The sequence below is a fragment of the Daphnia pulicaria genome, chromosome 6 (genome assembly GCF_021234035.1).
Source record: "Daphnia pulicaria isolate SC F1-1A chromosome 6, SC_F0-13Bv2, whole genome shotgun sequence".
NCBI lineage: Eukaryota > Metazoa > Arthropoda > Branchiopoda > Diplostraca > Daphniidae > Daphnia > Daphnia pulicaria.
Genome location: NC_060918.1, coordinates 1,246,046 through 1,266,741, shown reverse-complemented (window position 1 = coordinate 1,266,741; position 20,696 = coordinate 1,246,046). Strand labels below are relative to the sequence as shown.

The window sequence follows — 20,696 nt, the reverse complement described above, 5'->3', positions numbered from 1 at the left end:
CATATATAACCATCATCCTTCGGCGTGATGACACACGGTCGTACCGGTCCCTTAAAAGAGAAGCAGCAGCTTGGTGATTTCCATAATCTTTTAAGAGGCTAACAGGAAAATATTGCCAAGAACAAAAAAATAAAAATTCACAAAATGCTTTTTCTTAGGGGGGATGTGCGTATCTCTACTGCGCACATCACCAAAAAAGAAAAGATTACGTTTAAAGAAAGATGAATAAATAAATACAAGTTTGTCTGGTTCCGAATGAGATTCTATTGTAATTTAGACTTTTCGTTCCGCTTGTGTGATATGATGATCTCTCTGTTTTGTTGTTGGAAAAGCTGGAAAAATCTCCGTTTGAGGAAGACGAATGATTTCTGCGACATGTTTAATCAATCAGTCACACAACAACACAGAGGAATAGATTATATGCGGAAAGTGATGGATGGATCGAGTGTCGCTGATTTTGGACTTCTAAATCGCGAATTATCAGCTGACCTTTTCTTGTCGGGTGGAGCTTATTGTATCCACCGCACAACCTGAAAAAATAAAATACAAATGAATGAACGGTAGAATGGCCAAAATCATTAGTCTCGCCAAGGGGACGGCAATAATGTGGGAGGGTATTATACAACCGCTTTCCGGTTGCTGTTTTTATTTTATTTTATTTTCTTATCGGCGAGTCAACGGTCGATAAACGGTATCCGTGTAGTTGTTACGTGTGTGTGTGTGTGTGCGGACCTTCCGTTGACCGCCAACTCGGTCTCGCCCGAAAACTATTATGTTACTGCTTATACTAACACACACCCAGTTTATATTTTTCAGGCCAAAAGTTTCTGAACATTTTTCTTTCTTTTTTTCGGGGTTGTGGCCACTTTTTGGCGAATGAATTTTGCGGCGTGTTATCATGTGTCGCCTTTCGATAAATAACATACCGTAAGCGCCCGGACCGATGATTACATAGATATAAATTCTTTTAAAAAGAAACATTTTTATTTTTTTGATGCGTTTCCTGTCTAAGTAAAAAAAAGAAAAGAAAAACGGGCGCGGCTTGACATTTTAAAACGATGAGCACCCGAGAGAGACTCCTCCAACGGGCGCTCTCCAACGACACACAAGTACCGAAATGGATGGTTGCCGCTTATGCTGGAGTGACCCCGGTGCGCTCTCTCGGAAAGAAATAGTAGGAGGTGTTGCGGTGATGTTTCTTTGCGGCTAAACGAAAAGAAAAGAATTTTAAACGCGCGCGCGAAAAATAAAGTTTTTTAAAAAATTTAATTTTTTTTTTTTTTTTCCACCGCCGTGTCTACACATAACGGCCGACATCAACGTGTGCGGAATTTGCGGTACCGGATAGCAGAACACTGTCACTCAAAAAACTCCGGGACTAATCGTTAAAAAATCAAGAAAGAGGCAAAACAACAACAACAGGGAAAAAGTGTAAAAAGAAAAAGTTTACGATCTTTTACTCTCGAAAAACACTTTGACCCAGGATAGTATGAACACACGTCATATAGTCGAAAAACTGTGCGTACGTGTTAGCTTTTAAAAAAATAAGAATTTTAGTTTTTCTTTTTCACCCCCCGTTCGTCCATCGGGAAACGGCCACCATGCCGACGAGTCATTTCCCTTTGGAAAATTATTTTATTATTTTATTTTTTAAAAAAATATCTTCTCACAGCGAGAAAGGCTGTTGTTCGGTCGACAGGGGGTCGGTCGCAGCTTTCGAGTGAATTTTCTTTTTCAAAAAGTTGCCGGGAGTTTTAAATGGAGGGGACCTTGACCGATAGACGCCCGTTTCATGCACGAGCAGAGTAGTCTGAAAAAAGAGTTGGGCTCGTAACACTCTCCTCTGACTGGCATTGGAGCGGCTCTCTCCGGGGTCTATTTGGACAAGATATGAACGAGTTGTTTTTCTTTTTCTCTTTTTAAAAAGAAAAAAACAAACTTTTTGGGGCCATTTTGCCCAGCAAAGAGGCAGCACACAGCCGCCCACCTTTTTGGGTTGCAACAACTATACCCCGTAAAACGCCAAAGGGGGGCTGTCGATCCTCTATCTTATAAGAAGCAGTTTGAAGAGGGTTCTTAAAAAGAATGTTAAAGACCGTGACACGCGTGATTTTTTTTCCCTTCTTCTTATAGTTGTTGTTGTTGTTTCTTTTATATTTTATGAAAGAAAATAATAATCTCTTTCTGTCCCCAATATAAATAATAATGCCGCAAAAATCCTCATTATATATAGTCCGGGGTGTACCGCCTTCTTTGGCGCACTCGACTTTTTTTTCTTATTATCATTTTTGAGATGTACAAATTTCTTTTTAAAAACCGGATTATATATTTTCAGATATATATTCCTCTCTCTCTCCCACCTATAGCTCGTTTGACTCTTTTTTCATACTGCCCTACATTTCCCCCTCCGGGATATTACACACACACACCGAAGAACGTGAATTTCCCGTCCAGTTTTCCCAAAACTAACGGGTCGAATAATAAGCCAAACACCTTGACAAAAATAAAAATAACAAATTCACGAATATTTGTCCATACAACGGACAAACGGCTGTGTATTTGACACTCGTTCGTGTGCAATAATATTATTATATGATGTGGCTATTTCGATATTTTTTCGGATGCGATTGCCATCGTCTATATAGCAGCAGCGGCTCTCTTCACACTCCCGTTTTTATTGAATTCATACGGTCACTGGGCTGCCACGCTTTGGTGACTTTTTCCCTGGACGTTGCAGCAACTGGACTTTGGGGAGAGATAAAGAAGAAAAAGAGACAAACGCGCATATAGTATGTGTACATGGGACACATTCCTAGCGGGATGGATATAGTCAGTTTCTTCTCTGTGTACACACACACACATAAACATGGAACATGGGAAAATTTACACCGATGACCGCTGGATAAGGGCCGTGAATTTCTTTTCCTTTTTTTTTCGTCCGGTGCTTTGGCCCTGCCCAATGGTGTGCACTTAAGACCAGTACATGGGAGAATTGCTTCAAGTTTGTTGAGGGAAAAAAATGTGGGTTGCCCAGTCACGGCGCCCATTCGGCTGACTGGGCATAGTGTTGGGAGAGTTGGGAGAGTGCTCGTTGTCACCCCATCGGTCGCGCGCTAAAAGAGCGCCAACAACTTCTTCTTCTTTTTTGAATTGTTGGAGACTTGGAGTGCTGGGATGACGTGGACAATAGACGAGAGACTATTTCCTTATTCTTCTTTATTATCTTTTGGTTATTTTTTCACGAGAAAAGGCTGAGAGAGTGTCCGCCGAAGGGCTCTTGTCATATTGGCGAACACGGTCCCACGGTGACCCAACCGAAAAGAAAACGCACGAAAATAAACAAATTGTTGAATATTAATTTAAGCTTGTTTTATGGAAATACCCCAAACATTTTCTTTTTCGAGATATTTGATTCTAAACGGAATATTCACTTTGGGACTAATGGGCCATCGAACGTGGCAGTTGCCTCGGAGAGTATGTACAATGAGAAGATAAAACTGTCACCTTCCGGATACCTCCCGCGCTGGGCTGTTTGTGCAGTGATTGGTTGTTTTGACCGGTCCGTTCGGTGGTGTTGTTGTTGTTGTTTGTAACGGGGAACTCGATGGAATGGGGCGGAAACCCAGTCAACGTCGATGGGAAAAAAAGAGAGAGGTAGAATAAACACACACACACACACATTCAGTTTGGCTTTATAACAATCACGAAAAAAAAGTAAAAGAAAAACGAACGGAATATGTACAGTACCGCATAATATCCTTCCTTCTTCTTTTTTTTTATATTTATGTTGTTGTTGTTGTTGTTTGGAAAAGATTATTATTCACTTGTAGCTGATTATTACTGCGACTGCGGATTATTGCCTGTCAAGTTTTTCACCGAGTGTAACGCTACACACACACTTGGTGTTTTACATTATTATTTACCGGTCGGATATTATTTTTCCATGCGAAGAGATTTTCTCCCTTTTTTTTTCCTTGTGGAACGAGCTTGGTGAAATGACCACTAATGCACAATGTCCAGTTGTTCTTTATTGAAATTCCCATTCATATCATAAAATAGAGTCGATTTTTGTGTAATCCACATTCTCTGCCAGAGTTTGGCCAACATGACGTGTGGTGGTGTAATAACTAACCAGGCGAATCCCCGTGATGAATTTTATTTTTTTTTTCGTTCCCGCGCCGTTGGGCAGATGAAATTAACGCGCCGTATCAAAAAATAAAAAAAAATCTAGTCCGAAAACAAAAAAAACACCTTAATGAAATGATTTTTTTTTTTTTTTAATTGACTGACAATGGGTCGATAAATTGTTTTCGCACTCTTTTGCGGGAACGGGAACAAATTCTATTTCGAGGCCGCTCGCGTTCTTCTGTGATGTAAGGGGAGGTACAGAAACGAGTTCAACGAGGCAGAGATTCGGAATTTTTGGGAAAAATGAAAAAAACCTCAACAACAGCAACAACAACAAGAAGACGGGTGAGGCGGCTAATTGCGCCTCTCGCTCTTTACGGCCTCTAATGACAGAGACCAGTCCCATATCTTCTAGACACTTTGCATTAAACGGGTCCAGCAGCTTTTAAACAAAAAATATCCCCCCCCCCCCAGCACCATTTTCTGTTGTTTATTCTCCCTTGATGAAACCAGAATTCCTCCCCCTTTTAACGAAGGGGTAAACAAGGGGAGAATCGACCAATTTAAACATTCCTCGTGTTCATAGAGTCGGCTGTTTGTCACACTTTTGTCTATCCCACTTTATTTTATTGATTCCTATCAAATTCCAAACGAAAACTTTTCCTTTGAATTATTTTGTAGTGACGTGACTGAGAGCAATGCCGAATCGAAATTACCCAATACAAAATAGCAGGGCCGGTGACTATATTACATAAAAGCCGAAATTAAATAAATTGGCGCCCTGTGTGTGTGTGTGTGTGTGTGTTTGATGCTGCTGCTGCTGCGGCTCTGCTGTTTCATTCAAACATATTTTGATGGCCGCGACGCCTATAATCATACCACGTCGTTCCGCCGGCTGGCCGGCCTGTCGGGCGCGGGCTCTCGGAGAACGACAGACATTCCCGGCCCGATGGGATTCGTCATGCAATAACAGAGAAATCACGTAACACCTTTTCCACAATCATCTCCCAACCGCACACACAGGCTCTCTAAGCTGCTGCTGCTGCTGCTGCCGACCGTATAGGTGTGTGTTGTGTTATGCAACCTGCACACGAATCTCTATTCAGTTATCGGTGTGTTTTTTAATCGCGATCAAATAATCATCCACCGACACGTGAATCGTTTCTAATCACGAAAAAGGGGGTGCCTGAAAGCTCAACTAAATCACGGCGTAAAGTATGTAAGAGAGACCAGCAGCAGCAGCAGCAGCGGTAGTTGAAACTGTAAAGAAAAATGGCAACATTGTGTGTGTGTGTGTGTGTGTGTGTGTGGTGGGCTAAATGATGTAAGCGCAAGTGTCTATAAGTTATATCTATGCGATCAGGCGGGTTTTTTTGTTTTTTGTTTGTGCTCTAATTGATTGAACGAGCGGCGGAATACAAACGCAAGTGGCGGCCCATTTTGCTGGCTGTTTCATTTTTTCCCATTAGCGTGAGCAGCAGCAGCTATAGTCTGAGGTACCAGCGAGAGCATCACGCGCCCGGTTCTTGGCAAGTTTGAAAGGTTAAAACAATAGGCCAATTAGAATTCAACATCAGGGAGTAAATAGCGCCGACGCTAGAAGCCTCACCGTTTGCCGCTTAAACTCGGGAAGGACAATATCTCATCAATTCTCACCTGAAACGTTTTATCCCAAATTCTTCTACCGTTTCGTATATTAGATCGGGTTAAACCCAAATGCCATTTTTCTTTTCTGTGCGCTGTGAATGCCGGCTGCTGCTATATGTACCCTTTTCTCTTGGTTAGACACAAACCAATTGGTTTGTCCGTCTCGCACCGGCGCACTCACGGCCCTATAGCGGTCTAATCTATAATTACGTGTCGGTTGTGCGCGCTCCCGATCGTCAATTTCTGCAATTTGTTAGCGGAAAATAAAATAAAAAAACTGACAAATTCTGCCCTGGATTTTTTTTTTTCTGGGTTCTTCCGTCCAGATGGATGGCGGGCGTGGCCAAAAGAGGCCCAGCGCACCTTTCCCAATGTCTATAATAACGATCTTTTTGACGACTATAGTTATATGATAATATGGACATATTCCGCGCAAGGGTGGGAGAGAAACATGTCGAAATAGATAGGAAGTCGAGCTATCAACTATTGTACAAACACCGTAATGTTTCGAAATATTACAAGTAGACCGCAATAGAGCAGTATATATATCTATACCACGGCGACAGCAGCCAACTTTATCTTCATGTTAAAATATGTAATTTCCATTTCTTTTTTACCCTAAAAGAAAAGAGAAAAACCCGTACGGTCGTCGTCGGAAAGAGAAATGGTTGCGCAAATTCCGGTGATCGACATTTTTCGACTGAACGACGACCGCATACAACCGGTCGTCATCATCAGCGATCAGCCCCGGCGGCTTCTCTTTTACGTGTGGGACGTTTTTCGGGGGCGAGCTCAGCATAATGAGAAATAAACAAAAGCTCCTAAGAAAAAGTGGCACGTATGCCAACAGCAGCAGCAGGGGAAATTACATCGGGCTGGGCCAATTGATATCGTGGACAAGGTAAACTAATATCAAGTACGACGCGTATGTAACCTGATTAATATTCCTGAAATGAAAATCGTATGAACGACGACGATTTTATTCCCGCGTGCGCAATCTAACAGATAATTGGCCCATCATTTGATTCAGGTGAATTAGTTTTAATGACGAGAAAGCTAAACATTCATGCGAGTGCTGTTGGCAATCGTCAATCTAGTCACTGCAGCAGCAGCTCCATTTTAGGAATATTGGGAACTCAATCAACCTAATTTTTACACAACCGAAAAAACAAGTAGAAATTGTTTTTTAAAAAACCAGAAATTGTGTGCGATTGAAATCTGATTAGTTTGTGTATGCCAACGTGATGTGCAGCACTGATGACATTATCCAACTAACCTGGAATAACAAATTAGCTCCACATAGGAGGGAAAGCTGTCGCGACGGCATTCCTCGCGGTGGGCGATTGATCGACACAGTTCACCTTAAAAGGGCAAATAGGTGTGTGTGTGTGTGTGTGTGTGTGTGTGTGTGTGACTTTTGGCGCCATTATTCGAAACCGTTAAAAAATATTATAACCCAAAACTGACAAAGTGTCTTATAAGAATTTATAGGCAGGTTATATTGCTTGGTTTTACATATACTGATTGGAGCTGATTTAGTCTTATGTATATGTACAGGTGTGGTCCACCTGTTGTATACTGTCCATCATCTCGAATATAAAGCTTTTTTTCTTATTAAATACGATAAATTTCTGGCTGTCCATCAATAATAACTTTGTCGAGTGGCTCATCGCTGATGAGGCATTCAACTTTTACCTTTTTTTTGAATTCCTGTAGACAAGTTCTTGTATAGAAACACTTTGGATTACGAATCAACAAAATCATTTTCGCCATTTCCTTTTATTTATTTAAAAGAAAAATAGGATTTTTATGACTATTTTCTGTTGACGTCATCGAAGTGGTAAAAAATACCAATGACCCAAAAGGCCGCCAAACATTCCAGGCACCAAGTCCTTTTAGGTATAAAGCGAAAAAAAAAGAAAAAATAGACATTTTTCAATGAATTAAGCCGATTGGATTAACGATCGGGCGATGACGATAGCGGAATTTTATTTTATTTTTTTTTTTCAAAACTTCTTGAAAAAATAAATAAAGTAACAGCATTTAATAAATTCACGCGTGATTTTTGATTGTGCGCAGGTGGATGCGGAGAACTTGTGTGTGTGTGTCGAGATGAAAGAATAAACAAGGGCGTGACTCGGACACAACTCAAATCTAATGGTTCCAGGGAAAACGGCGGGATAAAATTCAAAATTCAAACAAAAAAAAAAACATTTTTCGAAAAAAAAAAAAAAGAAAATTGAGGCGACTTGACCGACATTTCAGTTTGTTGTTTTTTTGAATGATGCGCACAGCGAGAAAAATGAAATAAAAATAAAAACGAACAGTCCACGAAATAATGACGCAAACGGTGAAGTCTCTTTTTCTCTCTCTTGCAACCCAACAGAATTGAAAATGCAAAAGAAAAACAAAATTTCATAAAACAAAAAGAAGAAGAAGAAGAAGAAATCCTGGAGTGATGACCCATGCACGATTCCGACACGGCCAAAGTATATATTATTAGAGCCCCAAAGAGAGAGAGAGAGAAAAGCCCAAGCGAAATGAATTCGTTATATCCCTGCAAGGCAATATATATTCGTACAGGCAGAAAGAATTATATTTATTTTTACATCTTTTTCTTTCCTTTTTTCTCCGTTTCACTTTGAACGCGATGAATAAAAGCTCGCCCAAACGGCCAGATAGAACGGACGAGCCAGTAGGTAGATACTATACACTGCACGGTGCGTGAGTAGTTGAAATAAAAAACGAAACACACGAAAATAAATGTAAAATTTTTTCTTTCTGGCTTTTGTTTTGTAGATGCATCTCTGAGTGAATGAAACAAGACAAGCCAAGAACACACACACACACACAAAATATTTTTAAAAGGTTATTTTATAAGAGTAATATAGTCTGAGCTTGTATGTATATACATATAAACGTGCTGAATGAATCAAGATAAAAAGAAAAAACTGGGCTTGTCGGGATGGAAGCCGAAGATAGTCGTAAAAAGACGCAGGAGCAACACGGACATTTTCGGGAGTGAACGGTCGCAAAACTAGGGGGCTTATCGTGATAAGAAGGGGTCTCTCCCTTTATTTTTATTAGTGTACCCCGAGAGAGAGAGAAATATAAAGACGTCCGGATGAACTACTGACACAATTCGCTTCCTTTTTCCACTTGCTGTTGGAAGAAGGAAAAAAGGCTCGTAACGTCATCTGCAGGGATCATCAGAGGTCAACCTGTGCTGTGTGCAACATGCAGCGGGGCTGGGCTGTTGATGGCCAGCAGCAGATGCTGGGAATTGGAAAAGAAAAAAAGTCCAAAAAACTTACGACATGTACACGCAGTTATTTCCATTAGGTTTTTTGTCTGGAAAAAAACAAAAAGGGCCGTCGAACGTAGTATCTCATATCGTCTCTGTAAAATGGACAATTTCAGCTGCTGGCCCAAGTCGGCGCGCCCGAGAGCAGATGTTATACATCCGCCATGGAGACGACGACGTTCATTACCGAAAGCGGGGAAATCACCTCCTCTAGTTACGGGAGCAATTACATCGTTATTATCGTGATGATGTGTATACTCTATATACATTACAGCAGTCAATAAATTGACTCTTTTTTCCTTTCAAACTGTCGGGCTCTGCTGTCAGCTGTCTGTCGGGGTCGTAAAAGAAAAAAAAGATGGCAAATGAGTATATCCTCGGAAGAAAAGAAACAAGGGCGTGTCGATTAACTTTAGCTATACATGCCATGACAGCGGACGCGGACGTACGTACAGCGGCGAGTGCACTCTGGCCGACTTTGAAAGATGTAGAACAGGACCTGGAATAAAAGAAGAGAGAACTTTTTGAATTTGGAATTAGACATATATCAGTTGGTGTGTTGATTTCTCAGAAGAAATAACGACGACTCGTCATGGAAAACCTCAAAACGAAACATTATTGAAAGAGCCAGTTCTTGCTGTGACGTCACTGTATGCAAAGCTGATGTGAGTGTGGGCGGGTTAGTATAGTAGTGGTAGTACAGCCAAAGTCATAAGTAATCAGAAAAAATCTAGTTCATCCGCACACACAAACACAATAAGCGCAGGCCGGAGAGAGAGTCTAAGAAGATTATCATGCATTATTCTTATTATGTACTGTTCTCTGTGTGTATGTGTGTGCATGTGTGGCGCTGGCGGCGTATTGCCCACGATCACAATCGTCCAGTAAATAGTGTTTGACGTCGAGTAGAGAAGCAGAAAGAGCGGGAATTTTCTCTTACAGTACGTACGTACATGTACGCAATAATAGACACCGGGACCCGGTCACGCCTTTATTTTTTTCTCTTCCTTGAAGAACAGAACAGAGAGAGAGAGAGAGACTGTTAGTTTGTCGTAAATAATCCGAAATAACACGGCCCCAAAAGCGCAATCATCTTTTCCGTTTCTTTTTCTTTTTTTCGCGTTCTTCTTTCTTTCTTACTCTATGTAATCATATTCAATCTAGTTTCGTTTTTTTTTTTCGTTCGGCGGAAGGATAGTTTTACACGTCGTGTGGGTGGGGACTGTTGGGGAGGAGGAGGAGGACCTGTTGCGAGTCGTTGGGTGTTCCACTTGGACACTAGACCGTACCGAATCGAACGCGGTTTCTAACTGACTGCTGCTGCTGATGCCCAGCATACGCCGATGAATTTAGTCTATTTTGGACTGATTCCAAGAAGGGGTTCTGATGCAGGAGTCTTATTATTGCGGCCGTTATAGTAATTATCTGGCGAATAGTTTAGACTTTTATCTCGACTGGTGGTAGGGGGGATCAGTGTAAATTGATGATGAGACGAATTGTTAGATGCTTAAATAATTCCGATCCGTCCAGCGGATGTCGAACGCGGGAGAGAAATCCGCTTGTAGCGTTTTTGAGCGGTTTGAATTTAAGGGGGTGGAGGGGGTCGATTTTTAATATTTCTATCGATATCTTATTCTTGACTAATTAGAAGATTAGTGTCGTCTGCTTTCGGTTTGTTTTTACCATTTTCGAAAGGATACCACGTTTAAGATTACAAAGAAAACGATTACTTGTTTGGAAACAATAAACATACACATTGCTAGCACGGAAAATAACAACAAGCATGAAAATGTGGTTGTCATGTCCACTCTGGGTGCGTCTCTTTATAGAATCGCTTAACAGTGCACACTTTGTGCTGTTCAGCAGGTAAATATAAAACGAAGAATACAAATAGAATGAATATGGGCGATTAATTAGAAGAGTTAAAACTGTTCCCAATTTGTGAAGTGTTAGTTCCTGGCTGACTAGCATTTATCATCCAAGCCCCCTGTCGATGCATGGCATTTTGTTTGCACTATCTAACCATTCCCTTTGTGCAGATTGGAGTCCTGAACCAGCCATCACAACCACAAGATATTCAAATTTTGCTCCTGTTGGACCTGTCGTCAGCAACAATCTCAGCATCATCACTTTGGTAATGATTTTCATTACTTTTATTCCTGTTACCTGCTAGACATCTGTGATGCATGACTTGTATAAACACAACATGTAAAACTTAAATTCTCCTGTTGATTGACAATTAAGGTTTACCCAGTGTCTCATTTTTAACTTGTCCTTACTTGTAGTTCATTCTCTCAATATTTTTTCATAACCCATTTTTTTATTTTATTTAGATAAACAGCATCCCATCTGATTGGTGACATCCCCCATTCTGCCCTCGTGTACTGTGTGAGTGTGGGTGTATTCACCAGTCTGAGGTCCTTTTCCCTGTCTCACCTGGTTGATTCAACATTTCAGCGGATGGATGGACCAACTGTGGATACCTGGCCGTATTTCCCAGGCTTAAGGGTAGGAACAATTTATCTGTTTTCTTCCTTTTCATCGTTTGGTGGGGTTGGTTATCAGTCTTGACATAGTACGGTGTACGATTAGTCCTGAGCTAGGCGCCATATTTGACTGGAACTTTGTTTTCTCTTGCCGTTTGTGTTGACTCAATTAGAGCATCATTAAACAACTCATTTGTGGAACGAACTGCAGATTAGGCCTGTTTTTGTACCTCGCAACTCTTGTCTTATGTTATACAATCCCAATTCGCAAAATCTTTGAACTACGATAAAGCGGACAAGCCGATACCACAGCATTCTCTGGTTTCCGCAGACAAACGCAAACAGAGACGGACCCAGTGGGTCAGTCGCGCTAATTCGCTCCTTTCAGAACGTGGAATAGCCTTTTTTTTTCTTTGAATGAAAAGAAAACATAACGCGCTCATTAAAAATACATCAAGGGGACTTGCTGTTGTTGTACGTTCAAATCTAAATCGACTCGATTGAAGGCGGTCTATTATTACCGTGATTGGAGCAGCAGTAGCAGCAGCAACAACGACATGAGCGCCGGCACAGGACTATCCACTAGGGTCCAGGCATATAGAAAAAACCCCGCCAGCTGTATGGGGTAGTATATAGTAGTACATCAAAAAGAAGCACCGAAAAATTGATGATGAGCGCCCAGCCAACAGTGAAAGATTCTCTCTTGACTCTCTTTTTTTACCTACCGCAGTCGCGCCGGCCGTCCGTCCGTCCGTCCGTATGTTTTTGTTGTTCAACATTTTATTAAAAAGCGATGGTCTTTTTTTTTTCTTTTCAACAAAATTTTCTTTCCCCTTTTGTTAAAACTTCAATTATTTCTGCTGCTGCGGCTGACGTCTACACTCTTTGACACCTACGGCGTGTAGAGATTCATTTCTTTTTTTCCCGCGCACCCCTGAATAATAAAAGATCTAACGGCACTCACGTCTAATAAGGAAAAAAATAAAAGACCTACCTTTTTAATTTTTTTTTTTTGTGTTCAACCCCATTGGATGAAATGATGCATCAAAAAATGTACGACAGCATTTGATCTTATAGGAATCTTCTCCACCGCTTAATTAAGAATCAAGGGATTCAACTGTCCATCCAAAGTCGAAATCCCATGCATGCTGGATGAGACATTTCTATTTATAACTATATTTTTGTTGTTTCCCCCCCCGGATAGTTTTGTGGCGGATATAATTGAGGCCAAAAAGGAACACCCAAAAGGAATTGAATACGGAGGGGGGGAAATCTATATAGCGCTGCGTATAGTACATTATAGCCGCATAAATCATGTGAGAGACCTTTTGGCTGGCTTCGATATTCAGCCGCATATATTATATCCATATGTGTGTGTGTGTGTGTTCTCTTCCTGTGGGTCGATACTATATCGCGGCACTCATTCGATGAATGAATCAAATTCGACACGCTGCGCCGATTTTCTGATATTCGAATAATCTTAACGAGAGATCCATCGCCCCGTTATGCGATGGGATCCTTATATCCTTTACAGTCTCTACTCTAGCTAGCTAACAGCGTTCATAAACAAGAAAATACGCAACTTCCCCGGAAAGAAATAAAACAAAAAGACAAGCCTTTTCCATAAATTTGAGAAATTTTTATTTTTTATTTTCCCAAGGAATAAATTAAGAATCATCAATCTTATTACGACCTAGATATTTTTTTCTTTTCAACAGCCAACATTTTTCAAAATCAATATTGTACCCACAAAATTCATTCAAATAGTTTTTGGCCATTCTTTTCTAATTTATTCAAAGCAACATATGGACTGAAATCCATTAATGTTACAAGATCCGTTTTGTCCGGTTTTGACCACTCGACCAAACCCCGTTGAAGATATCACCACATCGGCGAAGATGTAATTTTCTCTTATCGGTTAAATTGATTGCGCTTATTCCCCCCTTACTACATGGACGCGCATCATCTGCTCCTCCAGCCGAAGATAAATGGCGATTGCAATCGCAGCGCAATAAACAATGTCTTAGCTGGCCATCTCTACTCTATAACTCTTGGCCGGTCAAGGTCTCCAACGAAATAAAGTCGATGGTCCAGCAGACACGGCCGACATTATATAGCTGCGAGCACACACTTTTATAACACCGCATGTAGCATCACCAAGTCAAAAAGATGTATGTGCTATATACGGTTATGGTGCTGTGAGCTCTCTGTGTGTGTGTGTGTTGGCAGATATCCAAAAAGATTCCGAATTGGCTATTTTAAAAGTTTTGGGTAAAGCTAAATCTACTCAAACCCAAAAGAACCGAAAACGATTCTGATGATTTTCGTTTGTTTTTGTGCGTGTTTGCGCGAGCTTGGCTTTTCCGCCGTTTATTAAAAACGGCTCCGTCGGTCATCGTTGACTATTTATACGTGTGTTATTTTTGGGCTTTTCCTCGTCTGTCTGTGCACTTTATTAAGCTGAAAGCTCACGTTTCTGTTTTCTTCCTTTTTGCTCTCTCTGCCGTCCAAGAAGGCAGCCATGTCTACATATGAGCGGTTCAACCTAAAAGGTCAAAAGCGGTTGTAAGGAAGTATCTAATTGCGCTTACTTATCGTATACGTATGAAAGCTAGTTAATATGGTTGATTTAACGATTCTCTTTGTGGCTACACATATATTTAGTGTTTTCTTCAATTCGTTTAAACTCTGGAAGTTGGTATTTGTTTGTCAAGGGTCGTTTTCTCTCCGATTTTTGTTTGTGGGTCACTGCTTGGCGACCGCACGGAGGCCGTCTGGCTCTTTTGTGAAATGTCTTCATATAAACGACGCCGCGATGAATTGAAAGCACGAGCTGCGGGAAATGTTGGGTTCTGTGTTGTAGGAGAAACTACACACACACACAAACGTTTGTATTGTTGCATGTAAATACTCGTGACTCGTCAGAAAAATGAGCCTGCGTGGTTTGTCTATTCTTTTGGCGCATGCAACGCTCCATCAACGGGCAGTGGCATCAGCAGAGTCAAGTTGGTATGTAAATCTTGGTGGTGGAATTATTTCTACACTCTGCCAGGGTCATCATCATCATCATTCGTCCATGAGCTTTTCTTCAATGGCGTCCCAGTCTATGTCGACCTATTGCCAGAGACACAAAAGAAATCTTTTAAGATTCAGTTTGCCCATCAGCTATACAAGAATAGTAGCAATGTAATAATATCCGGGTTATTGAATCATTAATTGTATAATCCGATCTAATGATTTTCGAGTAGTGTAGTGGTATGTGCGCGTATATTACTTTCTTGGCGTATTCGATGAAGCGGGGAATGGTCTCGGTCCAGCTGAATTGCTCCAGGTATTTGCGCCGATAGGCGACCACCACGTCGATGTTGGAATCGTGCTTGACCGCCAGCTCTAAAGCTCTGCCCAATTGGATAAAAGAAAAAAGATTTTTTTTTGTTCAATTAAAAACCAAAAAATAAAGTCGGATGTTGCGCAAATTAGAATATAAAAACATCGAGGAGTGGCCCACTTTTCGAACTGGAACAGCTGCAAATTCAACATGATGGCTTTGAGAGGCAGTCCAGCCTGGAGCAGGATAGTTTCAGCTTCAGTCCGTCCGTTCTGCAGGAGGGCCGTCTCCGCCTTGATCATGGCCACGTTGTTCATCTTCTAGACGGTTCGAAAAGGAAAAAGAAAAATCGTTTTACAACTTGAGTGAATGGGAAAGAGAAGAAGCAGCACGCAAATCTATGTTTTACTTTGATAGCGTCGACGTAGAGGATCTTATCCGTCTCACGAAGGGCTGCGAAAGCTACCTGGGCGGCGTCCAACTGCTTATAATGCACGGCCATGGCCGCCAGGCAGACCCACAGAATTTCCATCTTCATCCGTGCGTACAAAAAGACAAAGTATCAACGCGTTAGAATATTAGATACTGGGCATCAATCTGTCGTTAGGAAAAATATACTACCTTGATGGAACTGCAGAGTCGCTGGGCGCTATCCCATTGGCCGTTGGACACGAATTGCTGCAACTTGGACGGATAAGGCGACAGGTAGACGGGAAAGGTGAGCCCATCGCCACGCTGCAGCGTCACCTGGTGTCCGGTAAAGCTCTCGATCGTAACGTGCTTGCCGTATTCTCTGATTTCAATTCGAATTCATTTTAAAATTTGGGAGATATTTGGTTTTTGGTTTGGACCAACTGACACGTACCGGATGTTTTGACGAATGGTGAACTTTTCGAGTAATGCTGGATCGTTGGGCACGGCCGGCGGGTAAGGCACCACACACAGTTCCTCTTCTCTAACCATAACCAGCATGGAACAATCGCAATTCCAGGCGAACGACGTCACACCTCCAGCTGCCAAAAAAGAAAAGAAAAGAAAAGAAGAAAACAGTTATACATCAGTCGGAAGAATAAAACGGCGAACTCGGCTGGGTCAGGGTTGCTGTTGCTGCTGGTGATTGATCACTCGTATAATCGTTCAACTACTACCAATTTTGAGAGAAGAACGGACTCGGTTGAGGCCCGACGATAATGAAAGCAGGTGAAGGTCGCGGGCCGTGTCCGTGAACGCCAACAGCTGATCCCCCGACGGTGAGCCGGGATCCAGTTCCAGCTTGGTCACTTGTCCTCCGCTGTGGGCCAGCGGCTTGTCGCCGTAGACGGGCTTGCCGGTGCGGTAGTGACAGCAGTGGATCGATTTGCCGTCGCTGGGACTACGGGCGGCTATCACCTCTTTGGCGGCCGTGACGTGATCGGCCGTCAGCATCGTCAGTCGCTGATTGGAGATCCTGGGCGTTCCCTGCAGGGCTCCGTCGTACGAGAAGACGTATAAGATGCCGCAATCCATGATCAGGAAATATCTGATAACGACAGCCAATGAATCATGTCGTTTCATTCAATTTGATTCGTTTTTTACTTTTCCGTTTGTTTGATGAACTGCGGACACTTGTCCCGCAATTCGACGGTGATGGGACTGTTCCAGCCGTTCTCTTTGTGGATGAGGCAATGCGTCTGGCTGGCCACCAGGAAATGGCCGTAGTTGAAGGACCAGAGGAGGACGTCGTCTCTGAATTCGAGCAGCTCGACCGTCTCGTTGAAATGATCACGCAATTCCAGAGTGTTGGGAGCCATCTTGGTCACGTGATAGTTTCCCCAAGTCAGCCCCCTATGGGATTTTCATTCAACATTCATTAATCTGCCAAGTTTTTTAAAACCCCCTCAAACAAAAACTCGAATTGGAAAAATGATGGATTATAGTGGAGCATGGATTATTTTTTACTTTGTGTACATACACACCCTTTGACCAGATGAGATATTTGAATTCTTCCAGTCGAATTCCCCACCACCAGCTGCGATCCTTCCGGTGACCAACAGACGCTCGAAATTCCATCGCCCTCCATAGAGCCCTCGAGGATATCGCTCTGTGTGTCAATCAAACATTTCATGCGAGTAATTAAAAGGCATAACAGGCAAAGAGATTTAGATACCCCGTAAGCGGATGAGACGCAGACGGATGAAAATGTCGTGAAAGCGCAAAAGGCTCCGTCTGGCGACCAGGCGATCGACGTGATGGGATGGAGTCGAGGGTCGCTGTTGAACAACAGCTGGCCCACGGGATCCCAAATCTTAAAGTGGCAATCTTCACTACCGCTAGCGATTAAATTCGATATCGAACTCCAGGCCACAACTAGGACAACGCTGTCGTGGGCTTTCCACTGCAGAGTCTAGTACAGTTATTTCATTGTGAGTTAGTTTTTAAAATTACAACAAATTCTTGGCAAGTTGTGATATACGTTAAATGTTTATCTGACCTTACTGGTGGTTGCAAAGGACTGGATGGTCATCAGTTTGCCGGAAGAGTAGAGAACACCGGTAGAGAATGGGGACCAAACAGCCGAGTAGATGGGCGAATCCGCTTGTGTGTGCGTACTCCTCAGCATTCCACTCCTGGACCATATCTTGAGTTGGCCATCTTCGCCTGATGTCAGCAAGCTGGTGCCATCGTGATTCCATTTGGCATTCATGACTGCTCCTTTGTGAGCATCAATAACCCTCTCCGTTCGGCCCGACTTGTGCATTATGTAACATTTTCCTGTGGAGAAAAACGTTCGAATAATTTTTTTGTTTAATGAAATAATTGGGGAAAATTGCTTGTTACCATCTGATGTTCCAACGGCAAACATTTCGCTCGATCTTTTGCGTTGGTCGATGCTCTGCTGACTGATATTCATACAGTCTATATCCAAAATGTGAATGCCTTTATTCAACGTGATCGTCTTGGCTGAACTGTCCTTGGCGGAGCCATCCCACGAATGTATTTTCAGATCATCGCTAACGCGTTTGACAGGAGACAAGGGTGGTTTTAGTGTTACGTAAAATTAAACAACCGATTCAATGGTGCTTTATTATATACCAACCTGTACGTAAAGTATTCGATTTGAGAATTCCATTCGATGAACAAAATATTTTCCGGGAGAACGGACGATATTGCTGCTCTGTCGTGTAAGTGCATGCTCACACGTTTGTAGCTTGTAGCGTTACACTTGAAAGTGGTAAATTTTTTTTTTTTTTTCTTTCTTTTTAACGTGTGTTTGTGATTGCTTGAAATCGGTTGTTACGGGTTACGGTTACCATTTTTCTACCCAAATTCGGTTTTCTGGTCATAGATGGCGTTAGCTAACGGTGACTTTGAACGATTCTCGAAGAAGCTCTTTAGCGCAACCTCAAGCCGAGTCCTGCAAGCTTGCAAAAAAAAGCGAAAAAAGAATCGCTTTGATAAATAACTTAGTAACTTTTCTCTACTATGTTTGTGTTTTAAAAAATGAGTTTTTCAAGTGATGAAGTTAATTTCTTGGTTTACCGATATTTGCAAGAATCCGGTAAGAGCATCACCATTTCGTTTGGGTTTTAAGTCGACTGTCCATGGGAATGGTCACTGTGATGAGTTTTTACTGGATGCAGTATTTCGACAAGTGCATTTAACAACTGCGTCGTTTCTTTCAAATAGGTTTTCAGCATTCTGCTTACACCTTTGGCATAGAGTCACACATTTCACAATCCAACATCAATGGAGCTTTGGTACCGCCAGCAGCCCTTCTCTCCATCATCCAGAAGGGTTTACAATACACAGAAGCTGAGATCAGTGTTGGAGATGTGTGTGACAATTTAAATCTGATAAAATTTATCTACCACAAAATTTTTACTCTTTTATGTTTTTGTTTTTCAGGATGGTTCTGAACGACCCATGGAAAGCTTATCACTCATTGATGCTGTGATGCCTGATGTTGTTGCAAGTCGTCAACAGCAAATGCAGAACAATCAGAAACCACAAGTTGTAAAGACAGAACCACCAAATTCCAATGGAGATGAACCCATGCATTCCTATCGTAAGATAGTCAATACTTTTCCTTGAACCCCTGAACTGCTTACTTATTTTCCCTTCAACTATTTCTTATAAGCCAACCCCAATGAAGGCCGGGAAGAGGAAACAGGAGTAGAGATACCTGCCAGCAAATCAACTGTACTTCGTGGCCATGAATCTGAAGTTTTCATCTGCGCTTGGAACCCGACGACTGATTTATTGGCTTCCGGCTCTGGCGATAGTACTGCCAGAATTTGGAACATGAATGACAACTCGTCTTCACCAACTCAACTTGTTCTTAGGCATTGCATTCAGAAGGGTGGAACTGAAGTTCCAAGCAACAAAGATGTCACCTCACTTGACTGGAATGTACGTTTTTTCTTATACCTTAAGCGCCGAATAGTTCGCTGTGTAATAACAGTGTTCTTTTTTTTTAGTGTGATGGAACTCTTCTTGCAACTGGCTCTTACGATGGTTACGCTCGCATTTGGACAACTGATGGAAGATTAGCTAGCACTCTGGGACAGCATAAAGGACCTATTTTCGCACTAAAATGGAACAAAAAGGGCAACTATATCCTCAGTGCTGGAGTCGACAAAGTAGACCCAAGTTTTTATTTTAAAAAACGAAAACTGTTGATATTAATGCATTTCTTTCATTAGACGACCATCATTTGGGACGCCTCAACGGGCCAGTGCACGCAGCAATTTGCTTTCCATTCCGCCCCAGCACTCGACGTAGATTGGCAGTCGAATGTCAGTTTTGCCTCATGCTCCACTGACCAGTGTATTCATGTTTGTAAGCTGGGCAGTGACAAGCCAACCAAATCCTTCCAAGGACATACGGTAACAATATTCTAATTTCTCTTGCGAATTTGTGAATGATTAAAAAAGAAATGTGTTTTTTTTTCTCTCTAGAATGAAGTAAACGCTATTAAGTGGGATCCTCAGGGTAATCTTTTGGCTTCCTGTTCTGACGATATGACGCTCAAGGTAATGTGCAAGTTCATTCTTGTCAAAAGACTATCAAATCAAATGTGTCCGATCCTTTTCCTAGATATGGTCCATGAAACAAGACACTTGTGTTCATGATTTGCAAGCACACAACAAGGAAATCTACACCATAAAATGGAGTCCTACCGGCCCTGGAACAAACAACCCAAACATGAATCTGATTTTGGCTAGCGCTTCGTTTGACTCGACCGTTCGATTGTGGGACGTCGAGCGTGGGTTGTGTATTCATACTTTAACCAAGCACACCGAACCAGTGTACAGTGTCGCATTTTCTCCCGATGGCAAATACCTAGCATCTGGTAGCTTTGACAAATGTGTACACATCTGGTCTACTCAGGTACATAATAGTTTCCAAATTGAAACCAAAAACAAACTACATCTTCATTCTACTATTCTTAGTCGGGGCAACTGTTACACAGCTACAAAGGAACTGGAGGCATTTTTGAAGTTTGCTGGAATTCTCGGGGCGATAAAGTTGGAGCAAGTGCTTCCGACGGAAGTGTAAGTGTTTGTCTTTCTAAATTATTCGATATTTGTTTTAATATTGTTCTATATTTAGGTATTTGTTTTGGACTTGCGAAAATAAATGTTTCAACGCTTCAACATTTTCTGCAATTCCAGTTGTTTCATGATTCTTATTAACTTTAAGGTTCATTACATCATTGTGTATCATTTAAGGAAAAACAAAATAAAAAGTTTCAATTTCTATGGATAAATTTAAAAATTTTGTTATTAGTTTTAGTTTTTGTCAATAATAAAAACGTTATATT

At 41.7% G+C, this 20,696-nt stretch overlaps 2 protein-coding genes across 4 annotated transcripts in view; one reads left to right on the top strand and one right to left on the bottom strand.

The window, feature by feature from the left end:
- Positions 1-14,410: 14,410 nt before the first annotated feature.
- LOC124343607 (intraflagellar transport protein 80 homolog) lies at positions 14,411-18,160 on the bottom strand. The gene is made up of 13 exons (XM_046796998.1): positions 17,970-18,160; positions 17,711-17,883; positions 17,364-17,644; positions 17,040-17,276; positions 16,849-16,973; positions 16,469-16,717; positions 16,042-16,412; positions 15,759-15,906; positions 15,515-15,686; positions 15,303-15,425; positions 15,074-15,213; positions 14,840-14,963; positions 14,411-14,679 (listed from the first exon to the last, which is right to left on the bottom strand). Exons 1-13 carry the CDS (start codon positions 18,062-18,064, stop codon positions 14,632-14,634), a joined length of 2,286 nt encoding a protein of 761 aa, XP_046652954.1. The 5' UTR covers positions 18,065-18,160; the 3' UTR covers positions 14,411-14,631.
- Positions 18,161-18,252: 92 nt separating this feature from the next.
- LOC124343657 (F-box-like/WD repeat-containing protein TBL1XR1) overlaps positions 18,253-20,696 on the top strand; it is a 393,640-nt gene continuing 391,196 nt past the window's right edge. For 2 of the 3 annotated variants that reach the window (XR_006919301.1, XR_006919300.1), the window contains exons 1-8: positions 18,253-18,431; positions 18,560-18,705; positions 18,779-18,938; positions 19,011-19,282; positions 19,351-19,512; positions 19,576-19,758; positions 19,831-19,905; positions 19,970-20,263. Coding sequence is in view for 1 of the 3 variants with exons in the window: in XM_046797071.1 (XP_046653027.1) it covers positions 18,374-18,431; positions 18,560-18,705; positions 18,779-18,938; positions 19,011-19,282; positions 19,351-19,512; positions 19,576-19,758; positions 19,831-19,905; positions 19,970-20,263; positions 20,326-20,427; positions 20,486-20,512 (1,479 nt within the window). In the remaining 2 variants the exon portion in view is untranslated. Of the gene's footprint in view, positions 18,432-18,559; positions 18,706-18,778; positions 18,939-19,010; positions 19,283-19,350; positions 19,513-19,575; positions 19,759-19,830; positions 19,906-19,969; positions 20,264-20,325; positions 20,428-20,485; positions 20,632-20,696 lie in introns of those variants that run through there. The other variant, XM_046797071.1, reaches the window with a different exon arrangement.